This window comes from Dendropsophus ebraccatus, chromosome 12, assembly GCF_027789765.1.
Source record: "Dendropsophus ebraccatus isolate aDenEbr1 chromosome 12, aDenEbr1.pat, whole genome shotgun sequence".
Taxonomy (NCBI): domain Eukaryota; kingdom Metazoa; phylum Chordata; class Amphibia; order Anura; family Hylidae; genus Dendropsophus; species Dendropsophus ebraccatus.
The window spans coordinates 42267737-42284294 of record NC_091465.1 but is presented as its reverse complement, the minus strand read 5'-3'; the positions used below and the strand labels follow the sequence as shown (position 1 = coordinate 42284294).

Sequence of the window (16558 nt, the reverse complement as noted above, 5' to 3'; positions counted from 1 at the left end):
TCAGTGAACTTGGATAGGTCACATAAAAACAAGTTCTATTGTATATAAGGTAGCGTTCATAGTAGTGAGCTTCAAACATAATACTTCATTCAGTCCGGCAGGTACCCTGGAGGATTGGCTAAGCCACTGCTGTGCTTCAGCTTCCCTTCCATAATCACTCCCCAATAAACCCTTCCCTTTTCATCTTGGCTGACATTTCTGGCATCACTTGCATCATTGCCAGGCTCATCAGTTAATTTGGATGAGTTAATTTGGATGGATGAATCTCAACTTAAAGCGACTCTGTACCCACAATCTGACCCCCCCAAACCACTTGTACCTTCGGATAGCTGCTTTTAATCTGAGATATGTCCTGGGGTTCGTTCGGCAGGTGATGCATGGTGATTGTCATAAAAAACAACTTTTAAACTTGCAGCCCATGCCAAACAGGAGTATCTGTGCCCTAACTTTGCACCACCTCTCCGTTCCTCCTCCCCACCCTCCTCATCATTAGACATGCTCCAGGCAGATTGCCTCCTATTTTCTACCTGTGGCAGCCCGGCACATGGGCTGGATCGTTAAGGACCTGTGCAATGTTCAGCAGGGAGGAAATGTTCCAGTGGCATTCCTAATGATGAAGAGGTAGGGGAGGAGAGACGGAGGGGTGGTGCAAAGTTAGGGCAAATACTCCCGTTTGGCACAGGCTGCATCTGCCCTAACTTTGCACCACCCCTCCGTCCCTCCTTCCCACCCTCTTCATCATTAGGAATGCCACTGGAACATTTCCTCCCTGCTGAACATTGCACAGGTCCTTAACGATCCAGCCCATGTGCCAGGCTGCCACAGGTAGGGAATAGGAGGCAATCTGCCTGGAGCATGTCTAATGATGAGGAGGGTGGGGAGGAGGAACGGAGAGGTGGTGCAAAGTTAGGGCACAGATACTCCTGTTTGGCATGGGCTACAAGTTTAAAAGTTGTTTTTTAGGACAATAACTGCATGACCTGCCGAACGGAGCCCAGGACAGATTTTGGATTAAAAACAGCTATCCGAAGGTACAAGTGGTTTGGGGGGGGGGGGGGGGGGTCAGATTGTGCGTACAGAGTCGCTTTAAGTCCCAGTCTTCTTCCTCTCTTTATGTTACCCTAGTGGCCACTTTGAAAGGATTTACATTTAGGTTATATAAATTTAAAAGAAAAGTCTGTCAAATTTTTATTAAAGTATTGTTATACAAGTGACCAATATACCCGACTCCCAGAGCTGTGCGGGCTGTGGCTGCTGGTGAGAATAGTATTTACTGTGGCAGTTACCCTCCAGTCCTATTGAAGGCACACAGGCTCTAGCTGTGGTTGAAAGAGCTATCGCAGTTGGAGGATGGTAATTTGAGAAAATGTCTGAACTTTGCCTTTAAGGATATGTTCACACTGATTAATTTAGGTGGAATTCCGCGTCAAAACCCCGCCTGCCTCTGTGTGACACTGCTTCTCTAGATGGGCTATGACACACTGAGGCAGGTGGGATTCTCCCCTGAGGAATTCTGCCTGATTTACTCAGTGTGAATATACCCTAAAGGAAAACTATCAGCAGGATAGACAAATCTAACCGGCTGATTTTGTCCCTATTACACATGGGGCACTAAGGATGAATGCAACTTTCTTACCCTTATCCTCAGTGCCGTTTCCATGCAGTTTGTAGTCTAATCCTGTGGCTAGTAAGGCAGTTTGGTGCACTGGGGACAGGACTACCACCCCCAGTGCACTGATCTTGCCCACTCTGCTTATACTCATTACAAGGGGAAGGCTGCCTGAGGCACTGTGCACTGGGGGCAGTAGTCCTGCTTACGAATTGGTTTATTAAAAATCTTGGAGTGTATGTTTTCTGCAGTCTACATGCATGTCTAAACCAAGACTATATTCATGGCATACATCTGCAAACCAGCTAGCAGTGCAGCTGCACCAGGTCTATTGAGTTTAATTGGAAGAACATTATTCGTCCATTTATAAAAGTGCAGTTTTTTTTTCTTTCCCTCAAGTAGCCAAAAAGCTGCATTCACGTAGACTAATGAGTAAGTTAAGACCATTTCAACAATCCAAGTTTTGACCATTGAACACAGTAGATTTTTCATAGGTAAGCCTTGTTCTTCCAGTTTGCAGACATCTATGACAAGTGTACATAGGGAGCACTGACAAATATGAGGCGTCATACCACACGGCTTTTGTGTTTGGTGTGTGTTCTGCTCCTAGGCAGTGTTGCAAAATTGAACCATGCTAAGCATTTGGTGTTCAGTTTTTTTTTTTTCCAAGAAATATTCAACTTTTCCCTCCCATATACTTCTATACCATATGTATATGTATATTTTTTTGGCAGTTTTCCTCCTCACTTCAGTAGAAATCCCCAGAAATGCCTAAAGTGTACTAACATACACTGAAATAAATGCAATATCATAGGCAATCAAAGAATTCCTAACTTCCATAGTTATAAGCATGCCCTAAAGATGTGTCTTTATACCCAGGCCTACCACTTTACCTTATTTGCCTTCTGTTGGATTGCCAGAGCAAACAGAAGGCATATTTAGGTTAGTTCTTAGGTTTTTACATCTGACCAGCAGATGACGCTGTGGGATAGCACTCAAAAGAACAAATTGTACTGACCGCACATTGCAACCTTTACTTATTACTAAGTAATTAAATTAAGAATATCATATACTTAAGCAGGGATGTTCCAATAATATGCAGGATTACAGTTTTCTAGGGCTTGCTTAGTCTTTTTAGGTAAGTTAGTGTTATCTAATCTACAATACTTCTACTAGCTTTTATGTGGTTAGATAATTTAAAATCTGGATGCAAGGTATACAAAATGTATTGTATATATGTATTTTTCTTTTCCAGGAACAGTCCCTCTTACAGCCTCCCACCCTTCAGCTCCTAAATGGCATGGGACCTCTTGGACGCCGGGCATCCGATGGAGGGGCTAATATTCAGTTACATGCACAACAGTTCCTGAAAAGGCCACGGGGTCCTTCACCACTGGTTACAATGACAACTGTGAGTGTATGAATAACAGAGCACACTTATAACTACTTCCCCAAAAATATACACGTTCATTTTCATTTATAAAACCTGTTACTTCATCAGGGGATTGAGGTAATAGCTTGTCTCCTGTGATTTGACAGCTTTCTCTCCCAACAGCCGCTATCCCTATAAAGATATATATTCAATCAGGTCATTGAATATTGTATGTTGAAATTCAGCATATCCAGTCCTTGTTTCCCTCACATCTGCTGCCAGGGGGTTTGTTGGGCAGCATCTATACAATGTTATCAAGCATCATGGGGTTATTAGTAAATGGAGGATAAAATAGCTTGGTGGAAATAATGCTTTTGCAGCATTGGATAACAGTTATGTAACATATTGTGACTTCAAAAAGGAGATAGTAGTTTCTTAACAATTTGTGGTTGCTATACTTTTAGGCTGTACCTGCAGTTACCCCCGTAGATGAGGAAAGTTCAGATGGGGAACCAGATCAAGAGGCCGTGCAGAGGTAAAACAACTAATTTCACTTACTGGAAATCTAAACATTTTCTGAACGGACCTTTGTCTGCAAAGTCTTGCCCAGTGATCTTTGGATATTTATCTGTGACGTGTCTAAAGCTCTGTTTTGGTGGTTTTCCCCTAGAAGTTTTACAACCTTTTGCATATAATGTGTGCAAACACCAGCATATACCTCTACAAACCAATGCATTATGAAACAGCACTGTATATTTTATATGTAATATATTTAAAATAAGGTCAAAGTGTAAATATGGCAGGAAGTGAACCATAGTGTTAGAGGTAGCTGTATACAAAACTTGACAAAATACATGAAATCTAAAAAACAACAACGTTTTAAAAAATCTGATAGAATTTAAGCAGTGAGATCTAATGGCGCTGCTGTTCATTGATGATGAGCATTATATTAGTAATTACCATTTTTTGTAAATTTAGGTTTGCAGCAGCAAACTAACCGCTGACTATACCATCTGCTTTATTATTTTATGATCCTACAGCAGCCCCAATCCCCTGGGTGCGTGACAGACCGAGGCGGGGAGGTAGTCATCTGGGTGGCTCCCCGCCCGTGTCTAGTTACTGCGCTCTGCCTGTCAGCGCATTCGTAGAGGATGAATGACAGGCAGAGAGGTCCGTTACTGGCCTTCCTGCCTGTCAATCATCCCTCAGAGCGTGCTGACAGGCAGAGCGCGGTGACTAGACACTGGCAGAGAGCCACCCAGATGACTATCTCCCCGTCTCTGCCTGTAAAGCGCCCAGGGGATTAAAGTGCTTCTTTTCCCGGTTATACAGCTCCTGCTGCCACTGCAGCCGGTATGTGCCGCGGCTGCTGCAGGAGCTGTATACAGCGGTTCCCTTCAATGTAACATAGTCATTAAGAAATGTAATAATATATATGCAACACTGCGAATAGCTACTAAACTAACAAACTTTGCATGCATTCAGCATGCAGGTAATACAAATACATTATGATGAGTATACACAACCGCTTACCAGTGATTATAGGCAAAATTCTCATTTTCAACTGAAATGCATACTTATGTCTGATGCTAACAAAACATACCGTACTCTAAAATGAACACGTGCTGTTAGTTGTTATGTGCTTTCTATATTTTCTCTAGTGGTGAGCAAATTTACAATACAAAGAAGGGAATCGCTTCTTTAGGTCTGCAGTCTGCCTATCAGCTGGCTGTCTTTGAAGTTCATGCTGCTCCTCCCCAGGTGCCTGGAAAAGCTGAATTCAGTTTTGGAAAACTTCTTGCAGGACTGGATCCAGCTTTACCAGGCACTAGGGCACCCTAAGGTGTGAGTAGCTCATAAATACCACAGATGTCTATATTCACAGCTGTGTGTGTTAAAGAGATGCTAAAACACATTTATGTGCCAACTAATTTGTGGAAGCTATTTAAATAGCAGATTATGTGGGTATATAATTCTCCTACTGTATAAATTCTACCCCAATCAGTAATGGTAAGTCCCTAAAATTAAAAGGCTGCATTTAGGTTTAATATATGGGTGCTTTTTTGATCCTTTCTAGAGATCCAGAGCTTAGTACACCGGATGCTGGTAGAAGTCTTGTTTGTGGAGTTATTAAACATGCCCCTAGAGTCATGTACAGGTAATACAGAGACAGTAGCAGGATCACACATCCTCCTCCTGTCTCTGCCGCCTGTCAGCATACTCACCTGCTGCCCACCTCCTCTCTGGCTGAAGTGAGAGCTGCAGAGTACATGTAGCCCTCAGGTCAGTCTGCTGTATGTCAGGCTGGATCACCGCTAGCACCACAACCCCAGTCTTGCTTTAATGCTACCTCTAGCTGTTATTGCTTTCTAGCCTGAGGTGGTACAGTTAGTAGAAGGTTACTAGACTCGTACTTGGCAGGTAAAGCATTCATTTCATTGAACCTTTGATTTTGCTACAGTTGTGAATGTTGTCATGCCTTTCTCTAGCTTTTAAACACCTAATGTGTGGCGTTTTATATGCTGCGGTAACTGCAGCTCAGCTTTTGTGCATCTAAACCCCATTATCTGTGTAGTCAGGATGGCAAAGTAGGTTCCAGGTGTCGGCCCCCCGCAGATTGCTTTATTTTCCCCGGAAAGCCCATTTAAAGTGTACCTGTTATTAGAAGGAAAAAAGCTTTTAAGGTGTCACAGAGATCAAAAGTTTTGATCAGACAGGGTTTGAGTGTTCAGACTACGACCAATCAGAAGAACAAGTTGGGAGAAGTCCACGCTTAGCACATTCTCTCTCGACATTCTTTCCGTATCACATGAGCTGCATAATGTAAGTCTATGGAGTTGTAATGCTCGACCAGACATAGAGCAGGGAGAGGAGTGTGTGGCGGCGCGGTCGCCACTGCTCTGGTTTTCCTGATTGTTCCTGTTTACTAATGGCAAGTACTCTTTAAGCTTATAAAGACTACGACTCGATCATTTTTAGCTAACGAGCATAGATCTGCTAGATCGGCGCTTGTTTACTGGACCTATTAGACGGCTCGATAATCAGGCAGCAAGGGCTGCATGGACATCGTTAGCAATGTCCATGCAGCCCTTGCCCAAACACCTGATACCTTACCTCTCCCCATTCCCTGTCGTCTTTCCTGTGCACCACAGCTTCTGAGTGGCCTGTCAGCTGACAGACCACTGAGCCAATCACAGGCCGGGACATAAGCTGCGGAGCGCAAGAGAGAAGACCAGGAGCAGGCCGATTTATGACTCTGTAACAGGGCCCTAACTGATCATATGAGATAAAGCTAAAGGATGTGACATCCCCCAGTGTCTCCCCATTCAACAGACTACATTGTATTCATCTGCACTGCAAATATAGATGGTGTCTTTTATAAAGAATGGGAACCATCTCCTCTTAAACACAGTATATTGTCTCAGCATCCAGAAAATATAGGTAATGTTCTCATTATCATTAAGGTATCTTGCCAACCGCTCCAAGAGGCACACATTGGCAATGACTAGTCCTACAGCAGAAATCCACCCAGACTTACAGCGCCAGCTTGGGCAGCAGGCCTTCCGAAACAGAGTGTGGCCTCCACACCTGATACCTGACCAGCATCGGTGAGTAGCTAGACAGGTGACCCAATATATGTCTGCCTTTTTCATCAGAAAATATCCCAACCTGTGTTTTGTGCTTCTGCTTTCCATGCATCACATAGGAGCTTTATAACCTTTATAGTTAGTTTTATTTATTTTTTATTTAAATGCATTAATAGTTATTTAACTTTGACTTCACAATTAAAAAATAATAGTATCTTGGCATCATCATTGCTGGTTATTAGGCTGAAGTGAATAGACTCTCTTTGGATTACAAACTACGTTACTATGTAATAAAAAGTTCATTTTTTTCCTTAGGAAGTAATCGCAAAGGTGTCCTCACAACCTTTGACCAGTCAATGCATACGTGAGCATGTAAACTTTGCCCAACACCCGCTGATTGCCACGCTGGAGCAAATAGATTGGGGATTCTTTGTTTTCTCCAGGAAGTCAGCTGACATGTAGCCTTATATAATTCATAGATGTGGAATGATGTACTTTACCGTTTTCCTTTCTGATTCATTCAAACAACTTCCCCCCCCATGATCATGAGGGACAATGTTAAATCACTGATCCAACAATGCCGCCACTTCACTGTCTTTTCTTGGGTAGCGAGGGATCGTGAAGGGGATGGAGCTAAAAGTCATCTTTTCTTTTCACATTCTGAAAGAACTTATTCCCGGTTGCTGCGTCCTCAACTCTCCTGAAACAAACGGGTACGATGGTATTTTCCCCTATCTCCATCTGCATATGTCAGTGGACAGTCGGGAGAGCCCCATACACTTTAGATTGATGGCTGATCAAAGTCTGAGGTGTATGGGGACCTTATAGGGGCTATGGATAATACTGCTTACTGTTTTCATATTTGCAAAGATTTTTTAGTATGTATTTATATAAACTCTCATCTATATTAGGTTATGTACGCCATGTTCTTGTCCTGGTTTGCCACAGTTGGTGTGAGTCTTCTAGTGAGCACCCGTATCTACATTACTTAGAGACAATTTTGTCTTTTCAGTTCCATGTATAAGGATTCAAACACTCTTCACCTTCCCGCTGAGCGCTTTTCCCCAGTGCGCAGGTTCTCCGATGGAGCTGCCACCATCCAAGCGTTCAAAGCTCACCTGGAGAAAACAGGACACCAGAACAGCAGCATCAAGCAGCTACAACAGGTAAATAGATAGGTGGCAGCCCAAATCACCACCAAGTTTCACAGTGGTTAATACTTCTGCCATGCAGGGACAGCCTTCAGAAACCTGCTCAGCTTATGGATTATGTTTGTATATACTATACATTTGGTTCAGCAGTAAGCACAGTCGTATAAAAGGTTTGTCAGCCAGTGTGTCTGATTCTGTCAGGATGTTAAAGGGATACGCCTATGTTATAAAGCAATGACATAGGGGGAGATTTATCAAACATGGTGTAAAGTGAAACTGGCTCAGTTGCCTCTAGCAACCAATCAGATTCCACCTTTCATTTTTCAAAGAGTCTGTGAGGAATGAAAGGTGGAAGCTGATTGGTTGCTAGCGGCAACTGAGCCAGTTTCACTTTACACCATGTTTCATAAATCTCCCCCATAGTGTTTACATTTGCCATCCTTTTTATGAATTGTGGAGGTCTCTGGGACCCTCACTGACCCTGGCATCTGAGGCTAGACATATAAAACATGGACAGTCAAAGTCCTTTGAGATTGTTTTAAAAATAAAAATCTTTAGCTTTGCAGTCTTTTAATTCTGAGGTTTGTTGATGGGGGGAGGAAGGGTGGATCAGACAGCCAGAAACATTAGTCCATCAATACCTCTTTTGAAAATACCCAAATACCCATGGTATTTCTGCCCAATTATAGGAATGTGAGCAATTGCAGAAGATGTATGGTATACATATGGATGAGAGGACCCTGGAACACACACAACAGCAGCATGTGATGTACCAGCAGGAGCATCAGCAGCACCTCCTGCAGCATCAAATCCAGGTAAGCCGCTGTGTTATACTAAATCAGACGTGGAGATTGTCTCTCTTGCCTATAGAAATATATTTGAGTCAAGCATTTAAGAAAACATGAGGCCTAATAAAAATCCTTTTGTTCTGTATGAATGCTTTACGCAGTAATAGGCAGTATGTATAGTATATGTTGAATTTAGTGGAGTAGCAGACTCAATATCTCCTTTCTTCTTTGTTTTTTTAGGATTGCATCTGCCCTGCACAGCCATCTCCTCCTCTCCAGTCATCAACAATAGTATCGGCTTGTGAAAATCAGCCTGCTCTCCTTACACACCAGCTGCAGAGGTATTGTGCCCCCCTTATAGGGCATTCACACTGTTGGACTACGTCATTCTCATCCTCATCCTTATACCTAGCTCATTTAGTTGCCTTTAAAAGCTGCTTTTGTACTTGACGCTAATAACATATATGGTAGATCTACCAATACTGTCAAATAGAGAAAATATAATTATTTGCATACACGTACGTAATGTTTTGCTAAAAAATGTGTCTGGGTAGATTACTTAAAAATTTGACAGCAAAGTATTGTATTTCCATTGACCTGTCTTACACTTTTTTTTTTTTTCCTTCAGATTGCGAATCCAGCCTTCCAGTCCCCCTCCAAATCCAGCCAGCAACCACCTCTTCAGGCAGCCAAACAATAGCCCCCCACCATCTTCCAGTGCCATGCTCCAGACACATGGTATGGTACCTTCTCGTGTTACATTATGCAATTTATATGTTTATTTTCTTAGGTCTTGTTATGTGTGTTGTGTTTTTTTTGTTTGTTCACCTTACAGATGTTTTTTTTCCAACCACCTTCAGGGGCCCAACCTTCCACTCAGTATCAGGGGGTTCCAGGTCATACTGCCCTTTACCAGCCTTCTAACAGTGGCTCCCCTCCACCTAGCATTACACTGCCACGCTTGAGCATACAGCAGCAGCAGAACCAGCAGCAGTCAGCACAGCAAGTCACCATCCAGGTGCAAGAGCCATCCGATATGTCAGGAGCTGCCAGGGGTATTCCTATTAATACTTGTGCCAATCACATACAGATGCAACAGCGGGCATCACTTATGGCTTCATTGGGCAATTATAACCACCGACCTCTATCCAAGCAGCTGAGTGCTGACAGTGCTGAAGTGCACAGGTACAGTATTTGTTTGTGCTTTTTTTTTCTCTCTCTTTTTACTGTTAACTTTACTGATTATTTATGGAAAGTGGAATATTCTTTTATTTTCCCTATTGCAGGCATGGTAAGATAGGGTGAGGCCACGAAAACTTTCCCCAGCAAAATAAACTGTTCCCCAGGGTCTTGAGAGCACCACCTTTCATAAAAGGGTTTGGCTGGAATGAGACTGACTCCTTAGGTCTGTGCTACAGCCCATTCAACACTTAATTCCGTAGTGTGAACATACCCTTAAGTACAGCTCTTTACTGAGCCCTGCTGTTAATTTGTTTCAGTGATCATGGCGGCCACAGATCCTAATGCTGCGTTTACACAGACAGATTTATCTGACAGATTTTTGAAGCCAAAGCCAGGAATGGATTAAAAAGAGGAGAAATCTTAGTGTTTCCATTATGACCTGTTCTTTCTTTAGTCTGTTCCTGGTTTTGGCTTTAAAAATCTGTCAGATAAATTTGTCTGTGTAAACGCACCATTAAACTCTGATGAATCAAACACCTAAAGTCAATCAGTTGTGTAGCCCAGTCTCATTACAGACAAGCTCTCCTATTACATACCACCTCCAAGACCCCAGCTGAACACATTTCGCCATGGGGCAGTTTGTCGGCTGGTCTTTCCCTTCTCCAGTATTTGGCATGTAAGCTTCCCTTACTGCTACTATGATGCTTATGTACTGAGTTTTATGAGAAAATGTTTTTTCGTTTTTTTTTTTTTTTTTTTTTTTTTTTTTTTTTTTTTCCCTCCATGAAAATACCTGGGCTTAGGGGATTGTTAGTTATCTGATTTTAGCACTTGTAACATTTATCCTTGACTGTTTTCTTTTGCAGCTTGAATATGGGCCGCTTTTCTCCCTCTGCAAATTATGACCAGACCCACCTACACCCTCATGTGTTTCCTGACCAGCCAAGGCCTCCTCCATCAGGATACACAAGCCAAGGAGGTGCAGGATACAACCCTTCGGGTGCTGCTGGTTTTTCTCAAGCCTTGAAAGTTCCTCAGCTAGAACAGTATCCTGGATTCAGTGCAACTCCCCAACAAAATTATCCCACATCAGCGTTGCAACAAGCTTTGCTCTCGCCTACACCTAGCACATATACCAGACATCACCAGCAACTGCCGCACATGCTTCAGGGTCTGCTCTCCCCACGGCACTCTCTAACAGGTCATGCAGACGCACGCTTGCCTCCTGCAGATTTCATGCAGCTTATAAAACAGCACCAGCAGCAACAACAGGAGCTGAATGAACTGTTCAACCAGCACCTGAATCAAGTAGATGCAGGCAACATTTCTTACCAGAACCCCTCTGAGCCCTACCACCATCTCCTTCAGATTCGAGCACAAGAATGTATGCATCAGGCACCACATGCAACACCACCCCGATATCACCCATCTATGTTACATTCAGAGAGCATGGAAGAGGATTGCTCTGGGGAAGGACATAGGATGAGTGATGGAGAGACTCTCAGAGGTTTGAGCAAACCCCTGCAGGAGAGTGGACATGACACAGAGTCTCTTCTGGGTACAATGAGGGAGCAGGAGTTGAGTACGCAGCAGTATCAGCCACAGACCTCTTACAGCCGGACCAAGCTGGCCAGCAGAGGTAGGTTGGAATTATTCAGGAGACATATCAGAAAATGCTTACAATGCGTCAGCTATCAATGTGATTAATAGTTTAACTGCGTATTCTGCTTCTTTTGATATCTTTATGACCCGTTATCCATCTGCCTCTTGGACTTTCATCAAGAAGCTGGTCACAGCCTTTTTGCATACAAAACTTTCATGTGGTTAACCCATTCCCTTGTGGATAGGCATATTTAGCCTGCAATACCAAAGTAGACGAGTTAAAATTTCTGCTTTATGTTAAGCACAGACATAGAAATGATCCTGCTATGTCCTGCCCACCAATGCCGGTTTTATTAGGTATCAGAATAAGGTCATTCCTTGTGTACTAAAGACATTTTATTACCATGTGGCCTTGGTGAAGAAGCTGATGTTGTCTGCATTTCTGCTTTTCACTGATAAAGAATTTCTCTTAGGCTGGGTTCACACTGGTTTTGCAGTACTTTTAACGGATCCGTATTTTTAAAGGAGAAGTCTGGCAAAAATGTTTATTAAAGTATTGTATTGTCCCCCAAAAGTTATAGAAATCCCCAATATACACTTATTACAGGAAATGCTTTTTTTCCTGCACTTACTACTGCATCAAGGCTTCACTTCCTGGATAACATGGTGATGTCACGACCCGACTCCCAGAGCTGTGCGGGCTGTGGCTGCTGGAGAGGATGATGGCAGGGGGACACTGAGGGACACAGGGCACTGGAGGGACACTGAGCATCCCCCTGCCATCATCCTCTCCAGCAGCCACAGCCCGCACAGCTCTGGGAGTTGGGTCGTGACATCACCATGTTATCCAGGAAGTGAAGCCTTGATGCAGTAGTAAGTGCAGGGAAAAAAAGCACTTTATAAGCATCTCCCGTAATTAGTGTATATTGGTAATTTGTATAACTTTTGGGGGGCAATACAATACTTTATTAAAAATTTTCACTGGACTTCTCCTTTAAGTGGTTACTTTTAACATACACAAAAAAGTGATCAACCACATTTTTGTGTATGCTAAAAAAAAAGGTGCCTTCTGCTTCTGGCTTTTTTTCTTTGTGTATGCAAATGGACTATCATCAGAAGTGCTGTCACCCTACCTATCTGATATTTTTTTTACATATCCTAAGGGTAGGCCGTCAAAATTTTGTGACTGGAAATGGAACTCTTCAGGGGGTAAAGAGGTAGTACACCAGCCCGACCGCTGCTTTTTTCTATAGGGTTTGACTCTCCATTCTATGTATCCCTTAATCTCTTAGAAATTAAATGGGTACTTCCAAGACTTTTGTTTTTTTTTTGCCAATACATTACATTAATAAGGTTATAATTCTAAAATAACTTCATTAAAATGTATAGTTTATTTTTACCTACCATTCAACTTCCGTGGAGTGGGAGCAAGGTCTCCTCCGCTGCCACCAATGTTTGTGTTGGGAACTGTAGGGCTGTCTAAGGCCTGCAGTTTCAGATCCCGCCCCCTCTGATCGAATGCTGTCACATATACAGAACCCCTGCTGATTCCTCATGTCAGCACTGCAGTCTCTTTGTTTACGTGGGCTGTAAACCGATTTGTTCTTTCAAACATTGTACTATTTGTTTTGCTGGTGCAAGCTATTGCAGTGTTGTCCCATTCAGGTAAACAGGGCAGTGCTGTCGTACCTTGTACTGTAACTATATATAGTGTGGCATTTGCAAGTACAAATCACACTGTAGGCCATGTAAATGTTCAAAATGCTCTGCGGTCACCCGTGAGGACCTAAAAAACCCTAGCGGCAGTATATGTACAAGTGACAGAGAAGATATTACCATACAGGAATATAAAAATTCATTATTAGTTGGAAAAAAGTTGAAAATCCTTTTTATGTCATACGAAAAATTGGAAAAAGGGGAAAAAAACCTTTGTTTAATTTCATGCACTTACTAGGCAATGCTTGGAAGCCCCAATAATGTATGAATGGCCCCACCTGCACAGCACGCTTTGCTCATTGTCAGGTACACTTTCCTTCCGTTCTCAGCTTTGGTCGGGTTCCAGCAGCTGTATCCCCACCAATCGGCTACATTACTCAGGGATAGATAACATTCAATTGTGGGAAAACACGTAAAAGATCCTGTCAGATGTAGTTTTAGGGGTTAAATCATTACCAATCACTCCGTTTTGCACTGGGTCTCACTCCAGAGGCCCACTGGGATCCCCGGATGGTGCGGAGGTGTGTGTGGCAGCATGCTTTACTCTCTTGACTGTCAATCATATATGGCTTGTTTGCTCCCTTAGAGTCTATGTGGCAAATGAGTTGGGTGACCCTGCACCACCCACCCAGGCTGTATCTTGGGATTACAATGGATCTAAAAAGTGAGACATGTTACTGGAGGTGACAGCATTGCTGAGAGTCATGTGGTGTTTTTCCAATAGTTCTAAAGACTGAAGAGTCAGAAGACATAACCTTTGGCATATTGTTCCTAAGCTTTGTCACAGCAGTCATGTACATGCAACTGTTATGACAGCAAGTTAAACTGTACTTGTCAAGAAGTACACTGACCCAATCGACGTGAAATCCATTGGATACGACTATGCCTGGTCAATACTGCATGCATTCCCCATCTGATCCAGTTGCACTTGTGCACAGTACTGTCTTACCATGGTCATGTCCATGGATACACGAACTTATAGATGAATTTCATGGCAATCGGATTAGCATACTTTGTGACAGGTACACTTTAATGGAGTGGTTTGGATGTATATTTAGTTGCCATTTTAACCTTATGGTGCTGTCTATTCTGTCTAAATGTATGCATCTTTTTTTTTTTCTTTTCTTTTTTGCAAGTATTATTTATGGACCTGCTGAACTATAATACTGGAAAATACAATGGGGCATACATTTCTGTAGGCTCTAGTAGCAAATGTGACCCATTTGCTACTACTTCCACAGAAATAAAACCACTAAAATGTCATTGGAAATCCTATAGATTAATAGACTTCTGGATTCTAGGCTATAGCCTCAAAAGTACAGATTTGTCCTTGATATGTGGTAGTCGCAGTATTATCATAGCTCGTTGTTGGCTTTAGGGCCCTATTCCACCAGACGATTATCATTCGCATAATCGTTAACGATTAACGATCTCAAACGACCGCTATTGCGAAAGCCCTTAAAACGTTCACTCATTTTCATGGAACGATAATCGTTACTTATGATTATATTTGCGATAGTTTTTTCTTCGCTATTTCTTCATTATTGCGTTTGTATCTACTGCGAACAACCGAGTGACGTCTTATTCAATGCGAACGAGCAACGATAAAAATAGGTCCAGGTCTTATTAAGCGATCAACGATTTCTCGTTCGGTCGATAATCGTCCGGTGGAATAGGGACCTTTAGGTTCCAACAGATTATCTGATAGATAATAAAGGAAAGACTGAGATTTCTCCTCTTTTCAGATAATCTGTCGGTGTAATAGGGCCCTTAGTATTTCCTATTTAGTGGTAAAAAGGAATCTTGCTACCATCACAAAACAATCTGATGGGTTATTTGTGGGATTTATCACTTAGATGCTATTATAGGCCTGACGTAGTTTAACCCCTTAACGACATCGGGCGTACGTATACGCCTCCGCAGGGTGGGCTTTAACGCAAACGGGCGTATACGTACGCCCGATGTTTCCCCGATCGCTGTGTGTTCACACACAGCGGTCGGGGAAGATGGCCTGCTATAATGTATACAGATCAATACAGATCAGCATATAGCAGCTGAAAACAGCTTTCCGGGTCATCGGTGACCCGGTGGCCCGGAAAGCAATGGCGATTGGTGCTGTCCGGGATAGCACCAATCGCCATTAGTGTCCCCAACAAAGATGGCGCCGATGCCACCCCCACGATCGCCGTGATAGGCCGGCCAGTACCGGCCGGCCCATCACGGCGATCATACGGTAAAAAACAGTGTTGCCGAGTTCTGCACCCCTCAGCTAGGTAGCTGAGAGGTGCAGAACAGGTGTGTGTGGTGCAGGTGTACCATACTCACCTGATCTGGCCGTCCGGAGCGAAGATCTTCAGTCCGCGTCGTCTTCGCGTCGCTTCCGGGTTTGTTCGTCCAGCGTCGGAAATCTTCGGAAACACTCGGGTCTTCGTGTTCGGCGGGCCTCAGTAATCTCCGGCAATCTTCTCTCTACTGCCCCCTAGCGGCTGATCAGTGAATATCATTCACTCATCAGTTGCTTTGGGTTAAAAAGATTTTTTTTTTTTTTTTTCCCAATTTTTTTTTTTTTTACTTTTTTTGCGCCCTAACGCCGCTGAGTACTGATCAGCATTGCACGTAAGTGCGCCACTGATCAGCAACTCCTCCTTTTTGGCGTAGGAGCGTTTTTCCTCCCTATATCCTACCGCCACTGTCTGCTGATAAGTGCCGCACATAAGTGTGGCATTTATCAGCAGCTCCTTTCTTGGCGTAGGGATATTATTTTCTTACTGTCAAAAAAAACGTAAACACTATATTACACTACACTACATGAAATACACTACACTACATGAAATAAAGTTTTACAATAAACATTTACATACCCCATATACTAGTCCCCGTATAAAGATGGCCCCCAGGGTGTTTTTGGCGTCGGACGCATATGCTATTATTGCCTCCAACACCGAAACAACCAGAGAGAATGAATGGGGGGATCCTTCTTTTCTCCATTCATCCTCATCATCATCATCATCCAGTGACGTGTCTGGGGGTAGCGTAGCGTAAGCTGCCCCGCAGACACGTCTTTTCCGCCAGTACCGTCCCAATAAGAGGTCACGGTATGGCGTGAAATTCTACAAACTCTGTGACAGTACCTCAGGGTACTCTTACAGATTTAGGGTAGGTGCATATTGCGGAATGGCGAAGGATAACCCTTTGTGCATTCCGCAGCTGGCACCCGCCGGCGGACTGATGCAGGCGTGCGTCTCCGCCCGTGTCATAAACTCCATCCTATGCACGGGCGGATTCCGTTGTCCGTCCAAAGAATGAACACGTTCATTCTTTGGACAGAGGGCAGAATCCGCCTGTGCATAGAATGGAGTGTGACACGCGCGGAGACGCACGCCTGCATCAGTCCGCCGGCGGGTGCCAGCTGCGGAATGCACAAAGGGTTATCCTTCGCAATTCCGCAGTGTACATGTACCATTACAGTGGTTGAAGGAAGGGACACCCGAATCCAGCCCCAGATGCCCCCAGATGAACCCACTCCCCCCCTCCCGTCCTCAGAGTTAGTG

At 43.5% G+C, this 16558-nt stretch overlaps 1 protein-coding gene across 2 annotated transcripts in view; it reads left to right on the top strand.

Annotated features, from left to right (window-relative positions):
* Positions 1-16558, top strand: part of SIK3 (SIK family kinase 3) — a 97901-nt gene that overhangs the window by 66032 nt on the left and 15311 nt on the right. The window contains exons 13-21 of one of the 2 annotated variants that reach the window (XM_069946949.1): positions 2865-3020; positions 3446-3516; positions 6446-6589; positions 7581-7734; positions 8409-8534; positions 8748-8848; positions 9136-9245; positions 9368-9692; positions 10556-11328. In XM_069946949.1, coding sequence (XP_069803050.1) covers positions 2865-3020; positions 3446-3516; positions 6446-6589; positions 7581-7734; positions 8409-8534; positions 8748-8848; positions 9136-9245; positions 9368-9692; positions 10556-11328 — 1960 coding nt within the window. The remainder of the gene's footprint in view (positions 1-2864; positions 3021-3445; positions 3517-6445; positions 6590-7580; positions 7735-8408; positions 8535-8747; positions 8849-9135; positions 9246-9367; positions 9693-10555; positions 11329-16558) is intronic. The other variant, XM_069946950.1, reaches the window with a different exon arrangement.